The sequence below is a fragment of the Crotalus tigris genome, unplaced genomic scaffold (assembly GCF_016545835.1).
Source record: "Crotalus tigris isolate CLP2741 ecotype Arizona unplaced genomic scaffold, ASM1654583v1 scf7180000019417.274577, whole genome shotgun sequence".
In the NCBI taxonomy this organism is placed as follows: domain Eukaryota; kingdom Metazoa; phylum Chordata; class Lepidosauria; order Squamata; family Viperidae; genus Crotalus; species Crotalus tigris.
Genome location: NW_024097528.1, coordinates 146,585 through 159,657, shown reverse-complemented (window position 1 = coordinate 159,657; position 13,073 = coordinate 146,585). Strand labels below are relative to the sequence as shown.

The window sequence follows — 13,073 nt, the reverse complement described above, 5'->3', positions numbered from 1 at the left end:
CTCAGCAATCAAAGCACCATTCCTATGTTGCAATTCAAATCCTTGGTTCATGGTTAATTGTGAAAGTGAAATCATAGCATACTGGCAATTTTGTAATCAGATTTGCCCCCCCACACCAGTAATCAGACTTTCATATTGCTAAGGTACTGAAATGGTGGAGGGGTGAGTAAAATTCTAAATAATTCAGGAGTAGGATGGTGAATCTTGCTAAGAAACAATACTGACTGTTCCAATTCAGGAGGCAGATGAATCCCCACCAGTGAGAAAATAGTTAATGCATAAAGTCAGCAATACAAAGAAAAGCAGCTCTCAAAACCATCTGATGTCGTGAGATAAAACAGCTTCTGACCATATTCCAAAACAGGATAAACTGCTTATGTGGACGTACTACAACTTATCTACATAAAGCATTATTACTTACTCCCTAAGCCAGGTCAGAAACTTTTCAAGGGTTTTATCAGATTATGGGCAATGGTATCAGTGTCTCATGGTTAATTTATTTAATCTGTCTATTGTAAATTAGCCAGAAGACTCTAGTGCCAAAGCTAAACATCTTATGGCAATTTTGAGAATGCTTTACAGAAGTCTGAATAGTTTGAATGGTTGTGGTAGCTAATTGACAATTTAACTATTCACTTTTTGGGTAATTTGTGCACAAAAACACAATGATCTAAAACATGAACTTTACATATTTTTTCATGTAAAGACATTCAAAGAGCTTAGATAATGGTAAAGGGAGACAAAACATATGGGGATATACACAGAACAGAAAATGTCTAGTTTCAAGATGGAAATAAGATAGTTGCATCCCAAAGTTTCTAAATTATTTTCAGCCAGTACATACAACCCAAACCTGGAGGCATATCCCATCTGCCTTCGATCTACTAAAATGTCCTTCCCCTCAGCTGACACTGCTGCTTATGTCCCACCATGGCACTTCTTAGCTGCCTCCTACTCCCAAATTTTCCCAACAACCAATTTTTCAAAGTCTTTAAGAACTGCATCTGCTCCTATTTTATCTAAAATCATCCAATGTTGGTTTTCTATAAATAATAGGGAAAATAACAGTAGCTTGTAATCTAGAGTTGTGATTCAGTTTCTAGCTAATATAAGATTCTCTCTCTCTCTCTCTCTCTCTCTCTCTCTCTCTTTTTTTTTTTTTTTTTTTTGAGGATTTGGCCTACCAGACTGGACAAAGTATTATCAGGCAGCCATGTTGGTCTGGCTAAGTGAGTGGATGCATCTCAAAAATACCAGATTATTAGCACTATAAGGTCATGACCTACAGACAGGGTGGCATGCTACTTTGTGGAAAGAAAGACATTTAGTTCAGCAACACTTCCGGAAGCATTATATTAGGAGAGCATTATTGGATATCTGGAAAAAAATAAAAAGAAATAATTATATGAAAATCCCCAACTGGGTGTCTACATTAGAAATGTACACACATCCAAATTTGATAAAATGTGGGGGTGCTGTCACCTATAAAGATATTTTGAATGAGAAAGGAGAATTAAAAGCGAGAAATACCTTAAAGGAAGAAGGAGTTGATCTGGAATAGTGGGCGTATCTTCAAATCCAATCCAAATTTAATAAAGACAAAAAGGAATGGGGCATAAAGCAAGACTCTTCAGAATTAGATAAAATCTTATTTAGTAGGGAAGGCAAGACTATAAGTAAACTATATCGATATTTATTAGAGCAAGACATGATTGAGGAACAAGTGAAAGAAACGATGATAACTTGGTGTAAATATTTTGGGCACAATATTGATTTGGATAATTGGCAAAGTTTAGGGGGAAAAAATCTAAAAATTACTCTAGCAACCTCCTATAAGGAAAACCTCTATAAGATGTTTTATAGGTGACACCTCCCTCCCACAAGATTAGCACGAATGAACAAGGGGAAATATGCTGGAAGTGTGAAGAGACCATTGGGAATTACTACCATATGTGGTGGCAATGCCCAGAGGAACAAAAATTTTGGAACTTATTAAAGAAATGGCTGGAAGAAATTTTGCTAATAGATATAGAAGCCAAACAGAGTTTTTTTAAAATTGGGAATTATAGAAAGAAAATATAAGAAAGATACAAGTTATTTACTACTGCATATAGTAACAGCAGTATGAATAGCCTTTGCTCAAAAATGGAGAGGGAAAGATACTCCAACCGAAGAGGAAATATTACTGACAATTTTCAGTTGCACTGAAATGGATAGACTTACATGGGAACTCAAGGATAAAAGTGAAACTAAGTACTATAAAATCTGGGAACAATTTTATGATTGGATAGACAATAAGAGGGTAGCCAAGACAAATGTATAGTGTTAGAATAAAATATAGATTATAGACAAATGTATATTTAAAAGATAAATAAATATGCAGAAATAAGGGAAAAGTGTTAATATTATATTATAAATAGTGAGCAAAGCTCAAGAACTTTATGTCTATATGAGTACTAATACTACTGTAAAATGTCGGAAGATGTATGGAACCAGTGACGTCATATCTATTTTAATTTTGTATTATTAATAAAAATTAAAAAAAAGATTCTCTTTTTTCAAAAAATAAAGTTTTTGTTTTATCTCCAATAAGGTGAAGATGCCTTCAAATTATGCAGTTTTCATAATGGTATTCATGCAAGTGATTTGTCACTTTCCAATGCTCCTAGGTGATACCATTTGAATGTAAAACATAATTCAATATAAAAAAAAGTTTTTGTTTTCATAAATGTGCAATATTTGTTTGTTTTTAAAGCTATTTCCAAAAGAACCTACTATGGAAGAATGTAATACTTCATCCTGTTTTGAATTTCAAAATGTAATAGTACAACAACTTATATTAATAAATACATCTGGAGGTGCAAACACACACACACACACACACACACACACACACACACACACACGGACATCTTTTATTCCATCTTCTATTCCATCCTAACTCCCCCAACCCTAATCTCTTAACAACTTTACTGAAAGATAGTGGCTGGATGTCATTCAAAGAGGTCATTCACAAATAAGTGTCATAAGGGTTTCAGCCTGGCCTTCTTAACCTCAGCTTTACATACTTAACAGTACACAGTACTCCACTTGAAATAACTGTTTATTATGCAATTGCAGAATTCATGTTCCCACAGTCTCTATTTATTTATTTGTCCAATACTTGCCTTTATGACCCCACAATAACCTTTTTAATTAATGAACACATTTCTGTGTGTTCCTATGGTCTGTAATTGAAACAAAATAAAAGGTAACAATTTCAGTAGTTTTTTTTTTAAAAAAACACAGGATGTATTACTAGAAGTGTGTGTGTGTGTGTGTGCGCGCGTGCAAGCGCCTTTGTCTGTATATGTAATATTTTCGTTTTTTTATAGGTTTAAGGATGAAGCAAGTATGTTAAAGAAGACTGAACAGATGCTTAAAGAAAATTTAGTTCAGCAATTGGTATAGCAGTGGAAAAGGCTGTAGGTTAGCTTCAAACTCGGTTTCAATGTATAGACATAAGAAAGCCAAATTTCTCTTAGCCACACTGACAACATGGTGACCATAATATTAATGTAACATAAAGAGTTCAATCTCATAAAATACAGTGAAACTGAAGTGTTTTCAACTGTAAAAATGTAGTCCTTTAATGTCAGTTCACTGTGGGCAAAAGTAATTCTAGATAATCTTTTAAGAAAGTGCTGATTGAATGCTATTTATTTACCATGCTAAACTGATCTTAGAATCAGATATATTCCCTTAACTTACACTGAAAATGTTGAATGAAGTCTGTTGCATATTTTTCCATTTTAGCTTTAGGAGTTTTGCATATCTCCTTGCAGAAAATAAATCAGATTTTTAATTTACTGCATCAGTATTATGAATCAAAGTATAATAGTGTAGTAAATGGAGCACAAGCCTTGTTACTAAGAGATAGGAAATCACATTCTATATATTACATCAAAATATATCTCAATCTCCATATAGGAGAAATGTGCACATAATAAAGGATTGTATTTCAAATTAGAAAAAAAGTATATTATTCCTAAAATAATAAGAGTTAAGAACAATAATTCACATCGAACTAATAACTGGATAAGATATAATGTATGCCAAATACTTAGGCAGCATATGATGATTATTTTTTTTTATATTTCATGTTGGGACAAAACATTATTATAACTACAAAAATATTTTTAAAAATCACTTATTACAACTTGTTCTTTTATGTTCAGGCATCACTCAGGTTGCATTGACATTGAATCAATGTGTACTATTCAGTTAGGCATAACATTGCTTCTGTTATTGGCATATTATTTATGCCAATTTGGTGAAAATTTATTGGGTGACTGTGGGCCAGTCACTCTCAGTCCAACCTATACCACTTTTTGGACAAAAAGTAGAGGTAAGAGTGATCTGAATGCCACAAGCTCCTGGAAGACTGAATAAGAGCCGAGGTGGCGCAGCAGTTAGAGTGCAGTACTGCAGGCCACTTTAGCTGACTGTGTTCAGCAGGTCAGTGGTTCAAATCTCACCGGCTCAAGGTTGACTCAGCCTTCCATCCTTCCGAGGTAGGTAAAATGAGGACCCAGATTGTTGGGGGCAATGTAAATATATATATATACATTGCTTACTGGTGTACACCGCTTAGAGAGTGCTTGCACTTAAAGCGGTATATAAGTCTCATAAATAAATAAATAAATAAATAAATATAAACTAAAGACTTATCATCACTGCTATTCAATAATTTGACTAACTACAACTTGATATACACTTACTCAGAAGTTTTCTTCAAAATAATTCAGACTAAGAACTATTTTCCAGTTGAATTTAATGGAACAAGGGTGGCAAAAGAAATATGGCAGCCTAAAAGGGAAATGATAGTTGCACATTTTCCATCTACCTCAGCTATGCCAAATCTAATGCTAATCCAATTGTTCTGTAACGATCAGAATTCCTAAGACTCCCTATCCCTATCAGTAAAATCCACACAATAACAAATTGAATAACTAAGAATTTGTGCCTACACGTAACACCAAATATTTTGCTTGAGACAATTTGTGCCTACACATAACACCAATATTTTGCTTGAGACAATTGCCCCATTGTGTCTAGAATCAGGCTTGCAATGAGATTCACCTCTGAGTTCATATGTGTAGGACAATTGCATTACAAATCGAACATTTTGGTCAGTCAGATACAAGAGTTTCTTGAAGGAAAATATCTTATCCACTTTGAATTTTGAAAGCACTTAATATAAATGAAGAATAAAAAAATAAGCATACGAAGTATTTTCTTACTGCTGATTTAATTTGTGTCTTTTGCTTTCTGGGACAGCTGACTTCAGCTCTGTCCAAGAGACAGCATTAATGAGAGATGCAAGCAGTACTGCTATTCCATGTCATCCTCATGCATTTACTCCCAGTTTTTCTTCCTTTACCTACTGATACAACCCTGCAGAAAAATCCCATTACAATGGCACACATCTGGCTTAAAAACTGTATATTTTATAGGACTACATGTCTGTTTATTTATAAAGTGTATAGGCCACCCATCTTAACTTAAGGTAACTCTTATATTAGAATAAGCTCTGCTTCCCTGAGGAATTCTGAATTAGGAATAGAAACCTAAGACAGAGTTCTCCAACATTTCTGGTTTTGCAGACTGGGGGGGAAGGAGGAGGGAATGGTTCGTGCAAGTGGCTGGCAAGCACACGCACGCACGTACATCCACTTCCTGGAGCTGCATGTATGTGCACCTGCCATTCACGCAAATGGAGCATGGGTGCACGTGCTTGGCCCCTGCTCGTGCAAGTGATGCACATGCACGCACGCTCGCTGGCTGTTTCCACTGCCCAGTTGCAAACCCCTCATGGCCCGCTAATGGGCTATGGCCCACAGATTGAGGACCCCTGACCTAAGATCATAGCTACATCCTAAAGAGTGTATGGGCAAAATTTATTGATAAATTATTAATTTCTGAAGTATAATTTTTAAATTGTATGTGTGTGTAGAGATAAGGGGATAAAACAGGTACATTAAGCCTGTTTAAGCATTAGCAAGATTCAAGGCATTTAATCTAGCATAGAAGACAAGGGAATTTTGTCCTCACATTAGCCAGCAAATTCACTTACTCCTTTTTCAGTACAGAGTGACTCATCTAAGTGGTGGTGTCAATTAAATATTTCCCAACATCTAATATATCATCCACTGCGGCAGTTAAGATCAACCTTACATTTTCTAGAGAGATCTTGTTGGGATTGGGGCTGATATCTAAAAGCTATTTTCCACCTTAAAAGAAAGCAGAGACAAAAAAGGCAAGATGGAAATCTGATGTTGCAACTAAGCACAGAACCATTTGTATTCTTCTAAAAATAAAGAAAACCAAAGAATAGGAGACATTAGAGAAAGGAAGCTGAATTGTGCAGTTTTGTAGTAGTGATGTATTAATACTCATATGCATTATAATATTGAACAACTAATATCAATGAGTAATCCAGCTAATATTTGAACTTCTAGGAAAACAATGTATGACCATTCGAAGAATGATCAACATTATCTAATGCCAAAATGTGGTAGGCTTATTTCAGAATAATACTATACCCTTATAACAGAATTGCAGGCTGATAGAAAATGAATACACTTCAAATGAAATATATTTGCTCAAATATTCAATTGTATCAAATGACTCTTAAATTGGCCTTTTGCTGAGTAAAAATCCATTTAATACTATAGTAATAATGAAAATAAGTAGAACACATTGAAGATGCAGCTAAGAATTAATTTTACTCTAGTCCATGTGTGTCAAACTTGCCGCATCACGTGATGTTTTGCGACATATCACAACTTCTTTTTGCATTGCTAGAGCTCGGGTGGGCGCGGTCTCTGCATGATGCAACCGGCCCATGGGCCAGCAGTTTGACACCCCTGCTCTAATCTTTCTTTGCTTAATGCAGATAAAATAAAGAAAACATGACCCATTTCTCAAAAAGCTGTCTTTCTGAACATCAGGGATACTGGCTGAATTCTAGTGGCCATCTATTTCCAAATCAATTATGCTTACTAAATTTGGATATTATTTTCTTCCAAATCTGTGTAAAAGAGGAAAGCATTTTTTAAAATTCTAATATTCTAGTTACATCTGGCTTTCCTTATTACAATAGCAATAGGACCTAGACTCATATACCACTTCACAATGCTTTACAGCCCTCTCTAAGTGGTTTACAGAGTTAGCATATTGCCCTCAACAATCTGGGTCCTCATTTTTACTGACCTTGGAAGGATGGAAGGTTGAGTCAATCTTGAGCCAGTGAGAATCGAACTGTCGAACTGCTGGCAGCCAGCAGTCAGCAGAAGTAGCCTGCAGTACTGCATTCTAACCACTGTGCCACCACTCAGTGGTGAAAAATACATATTGCCATAATTACCAATTTTCTCCAAATACCATTAGAATTTAAATTTTATTATCTTTGCCTCTAATTTTAAATTTTTATATTCAGTTTTTATATTTTTAACATTTTACTATTTTCATTGTACAAAACCCAGAGTCCCTCTGGGCAAGAGATGGGCAGTTTCTAAATTTGATAAATAAATACACAAACAGATAAGTGTGTGACATATAGTGAAAAGACTAAATGATCAAGTGATATGAGTGCAACCTCAGAATCATACAGCTAAAGAAAGATAACCCAGAATGGTTATTTATCCCAAATCTTGGGAATATTGAAATAAATGCTAAAAATGTAAATCTTCTTTCATTTAATTTGACTCCACATCCCTGTTATTTTATTAGCAACATTAGAGAACTTGCTTGCCTCGGAGGTTTTTTTCAACTTTTCAGTTTCATCTAAAAACATTCCAACTTCGCATCTAAGTATCGATCAGATATGATCTTGCTCAGCTTTCTGGATGGAGGCTGCCATTGAGCAGAAAATTGGCCTATTTAAAATAACAAAGGGGGTGGGTGGGTGGTGAAAATTTGAATTTGCTTTACAAATGATAAAAGACCTTTAAAAATGGGGCAATATATCTTATCCCATTTCATTCCTCTGTTCTGGAGAACAAACATCTGAATCAATGTCCCCAGTAATCTCAGTTATACTACCATGCTTAGAAATAAGGCTGTTGCATGAATTTCAGGAAGATTTATGGCTGCAGGAGTTGCTTCTGGTGAGGAATGATAACTGACATCCCATTGCCAGTAGGCTATATTACAGCTAAAAATGGCAGCTGAGTGCTGGATCAGACTATTAAAATCTTTCTGGAGTAAGGAGAGATACTGAGATCAGCCTTATGTACTCCAGACAGGTGGTCTTTCTCTCTCTCTGTACAAGAGAGTGGATGACATAAACTGCATTTTTGTGATTGGCTGGTAGGCAACTGGGGGTCACAAGTTTACATTGAGCTCACAGTTGTCAAGGTAGCCTTTAAGGAATTAAAGTTCTGGCTGAACCTTATAATTATGTTGGGTTTTATTTTTATTTTTTTTCTACTGCTTTTTTAACCTTCAGAACTGCAAATTTGATCATATTTACTGGGTGAGTTTTTCTCAATCATTTAGCAAAGATATTTTTATAAGTTGAACTTTTCCTCTTTTTATTTTTGAATATACAGCTAAAGAGTGATGATGTGTAGATTTCAGAAAGTTGTAAATGGATTTAGGGTTCAAATGGACTTGGATTAGAACTCTGAAATTAACTGTAATAATTCTTTCATGTGAGAATCTTTTTTATGTTTACATCTGGAAACAAAATAACTGATAACTTTGAAGATTGGTCTTTAGAGGGTACAAGAAGGCGATAAATAAAAAAAAATGTGATTACTGCATGCCCCAAATGATTTTAAAGTTATCTTCTATAACAGAAAAACTGTACTATGCCTTTAAAGAAGAACAAGCTCCATTGAATACAACTTGAAGTGATATGAAGGTCAATTTAAAAACGGTAGCCTTCAAAGAAGAGATGGAAAAAGATGAAATAATGGCTATATAAAAAGATGAAATATTGGATGTAAAAATCAAAGTGACTGATGATTTAACACAGTGGTTCTCAACTTGTGGGTCGGGACCGATCATTTCACGGGGGTCGCCAAACAAGGCTGTCTGCCATTTTTCCCCCTTTTCTTTGGCCACGCCCCTGGCACCCGGTGATGTATAAGTGGTTGGGGGTCACCACAACATGGGGAACTGTATTATGGGGTCGCGGCATTAGAAAGGTTGAGAACCACTGATTTAACAACTACAAAACACACAGAAATACTAAACCACAAGTGTGGTGTGGATAACTTCTTTACATTGGAGATACAAAAGGGACTTATTGAAGTTGTTAACAGTGAAAATATGATGTGGATAACCATTTTATATTGGTTTTACAAAAAGGCTTGATAGAAGTCTTAATAAGTCTGGGAGAAAAGATGAAGAGGGCATGCAAAGAAAGCAGATGTTAAGGCATTATTTGAGAGGATTAAAGATTGCTGGGAGAAAGAGGAAAGAAGATAAAATTGGCTTATTTGATCAGGGTTAGAATAAATCAGATCTTATTTCTGGTGATGTTTAATGCATTTTTTTATTAGGATTGTATGACAATGCTTTAAAATGTTTATTTAAAAACGAGATGGAGGAATTTGTTTAAATACAAAATGAGATTATAAATGTAAAAGTGGTTTATTAATGTAATTTGTAATACTATGTTATCATTTTTGATAATCCTTAATGGATTTTTTCTGATTAAGATGGAGTGGACATTTTAAAAATTTGTGTGCAGAGAATGGGTTTATATGGGATAAAGAGATGATTATTTTCTTTTTAAGAGATGGTAGTGTTAGACTTGGTTACACTTGGGGAGGAAGGAGGAGATTTCTTCTTTTTTATGCAATTTTTCTTTTTCTTTTTTATATGTTTTTATTCTATGTAGAGTGATTTAGTTTTATGTGTTTAATATAATTTTTAATAAAATTATTACCAAAAAAGGAAAGATTTATTCCTGGTATTGTTGCAGTGACATAGAAGGCTTATTCTTGAAGAATTGATGCATTTCAGTTGACACATACCATTAATAGTTAGGCATATTGTTTTTGTAAAGAGCCTATTGAGCAATGAAATCCATCCCTTTGTTAAATGGAAAGGTTGCTCACTGTTGTTTTTTTGTGTCCCCTTTACTATAAAGTCTTCAACAATGAACCTTTTGCATTTCAACAATGAATCATTTCCTCCATCCTCTTCCTGTCTGTCCCTATACCTCTCTTCTTCTAGGCATTTTTTTGCACACATCTGTTTCTGTTCTCCTCATAAATGTTCTTTTTCATCTGTGCTACTCAGTTGTGTTGCAAAACAGAAACTCTAATGACAAAACAGCTTGAGTAACCTATGCTTGACCTAGCAAACATCCATTATAAAATGTATAATGATACGTCTCTGCTTGATGCTGTAAATGTACAGGACAGGCCCTGTAATGGAACAAAGCAATATTTTTTTCTCTTAACAGAACACATACCTTGAATGTTTACTTTGGAGATGGGTAGTTGATTTGCTGCTGGAGACCTCCTGTAGAGGAATGAATTGAAGTTTATTGTATGGCTGTACTGGGATTCAGAGACACCCATAAATGCAATGCATTTTTCCCCTATTAATATAGACTAAAGGCCCACTCTACAGGACTAATGGGTAGCTGAAGGCTAGAGGTGCCAGCTAAAACCAAATTTGAATGGAGGATACTCCACATAGTATCGTCCATTCAAATTTGTAAACATTTGTAAGTTTAACATCAGCTGCCAATGAGGTGATTCATCCATGCTAGTGTTTCTCAACTTTAAGAGGTGTGGACTTCAACTCCCAGAAAGCCACAGTCAGCAATACTGTCTGGGGAATTCTGGGAATTGAAGTCCACTCCTCTTAAAGTTGAGAAATGCTTCTCTCTGCAATCTAAAACATCTCTAAGTGCATCTTTTTATGTGGAGGAACATTCAAATAATGCCTACCAATCTGGCAAGTCAATGCCTACAAACTGCTTGCCTCAAAAAGCAGCTGTCACCCAGATTCAGTGTCAAGGGCTTTCATACTGCTTGTTTAGGAATGTAAAGTGAAATAATATGCACACTTTCCTGAGCTGAGAGGAAATGTGAAGGGGATGGATGCATCTCCATTAGAGTTGATACATCTGATCAGTTGACACAAACTGATAGTACTACTTTTAAACATGTAGGCATCATCCTTCTGATTTTGCCCTCATGAGATTCCACAGGGAAGAAAAACCTAGTTTCCTCAAATAAACATTAAGTAAACCAGAAAGCTAAATAATGTATCTGGACAATGGACAATAAAAAGTAATAAATATCTTACAAATACTTCCATTTAAAATTATGACAGGCTTGGAACAGGTGCTTTTGTAACCCCTAAAAGCACTCCTGGCCATCGCACCAACCTCCCCTCAATCACATCACTACATTTTCGGTGCTTGGCAACCACTTTGCCTTCACATGACTGCAATTTGCATTTTTCTGAGGAAAATGTCCATTCAGAAGAATGAATTTGCACTTACAACTGTGGTGTTTGCTTAATAACTGCAGATTCGGTTAATGATACAGTGGCTCATTTAACAACTGCTGCAAAAAGCTCTGTAAAATTGGTCCAATCACATGAGTATAAGTGCTTGTTTTTCTAAAAGTAAATCTTAAGCAGACATCCCCAAATGCTGTACCAGATGTTTGTACAATTTCTGTAATATTTGACCATTGACAGGGCATTTTTAAAATCTGTCGATTAACAGCTAGTGAAAATTGCAGTAGAAATATTATCATTATTTTTTTCATAATTCATTTTAATATGATAGACTGAATTTAATGTGATTTTCAAAAATAGGGAACGAAGTGGAAAATATTTCTCATATTAATTTGTTAAATTTGATTATTTTTCAACAGGTAAAATTGAACAGTTTTATGTTAATATCCATATTTCTCAGAGTTTTGTAGAACAATTCTTACCAAATGCCTAACAAATATATGTGTTCTCACACACACACACACACACACACACACACACACACACACACACACACTATATTAGGAAAAAACTATTTTTAATATAATGCCTTAAACACAATAAATATATTAGGAGAAATGTAGATGAAATATATATGATTTTTCATGAAGCATTTGTTTTTTTAAAGAAGATGGAACTTGTTTCAGCTAAGAGTTAGAATAATAGAAAAAATGAAAAACCAAAATGAACCAATTTGACATTCCTATATGAGGACCAAAATCACAATATTCTTTCTGCAATTCAAATCTAAATTCATAATAACTGCTTTGGGAATTAGCTTGCATTTCAATCCAATGAATATTTGGATTGTAACTTCCACTAATTTTAAATGGGACTTACTTCTGAATAGATAATTTATAGTTTTACAGCCTTAAGTTATGATTAATACAGCCAATTAAAAAGAAAAATGAAAAGAAATAGCTTACTTGTTTGATGTTCCCTGCAGATTAGTCAGTATTGTAAAATTATTTCTTACACTTCTCAAACTTGCCAAGACCTATTAAAATATAAGAGTACACTGAATAATATAATACATTGGAAAAACTCAAAATGTAGAATTATATAAATATACAGATGTTCTTAGAAGTTTCACAAATGTCAGCAGAAGAGAATTAAGCAAAATATTTTTATTAAAACAAATTTGTTTCCATTTTTAAAATTATGATTAAATCCATAAAATAACAAGGACTAATATTATTCAAATTGATTAAACAATGTTATAGCTCACATTATATATCCATAATACTAGATCTAGCTTGCAAAAATTTAGAAAATCACCAGATGGCAGCAAAGAGATAGTAAAAATGGCCATATAGATTTTTGCAGCCAGATTTATACAATACATATGTAACTGAATTTTATATTCATAAGTTTAAAAATAAAAAAACCCAGTCTATTTATTATGAATAAATAATGATTTGAAAGTATACAATAGACAGTAACTGAAAAAAGAGAATAGAAGTTTATGTGTGAGTATAAAACACAGTTAATAGCTTAACAGGTAAAACAGGACGATAGGCCCTCGAATTACAGTCTTGAAAAGAGCAGCAATGCCACAA

The 13,073-nt window shown here is 34.3% G+C and overlaps 1 protein-coding gene across 3 annotated transcripts in view; it reads right to left on the bottom strand.

Annotated features, from left to right (window-relative positions):
* The window catches only part of PDE4B (phosphodiesterase 4B), a 208,318-nt gene that overhangs the window by 48,996 nt on the left and 146,249 nt on the right, over nucleotides 1-13,073 (bottom strand). For 2 of the 3 annotated variants that reach the window (XM_039362294.1, XM_039362296.1), the window contains 2 exons: nucleotides 12,441-12,511; nucleotides 10,472-10,521 (listed from right to left, as the gene is read on the bottom strand). In XM_039362294.1, coding sequence (XP_039218228.1) covers nucleotides 10,472-10,521; nucleotides 12,441-12,511 — 121 coding nt within the window. The remainder of the gene's footprint in view (nucleotides 1-10,471; nucleotides 10,522-12,440; nucleotides 12,512-13,073) is intronic. The other variant, XM_039362298.1, reaches the window with a different exon arrangement.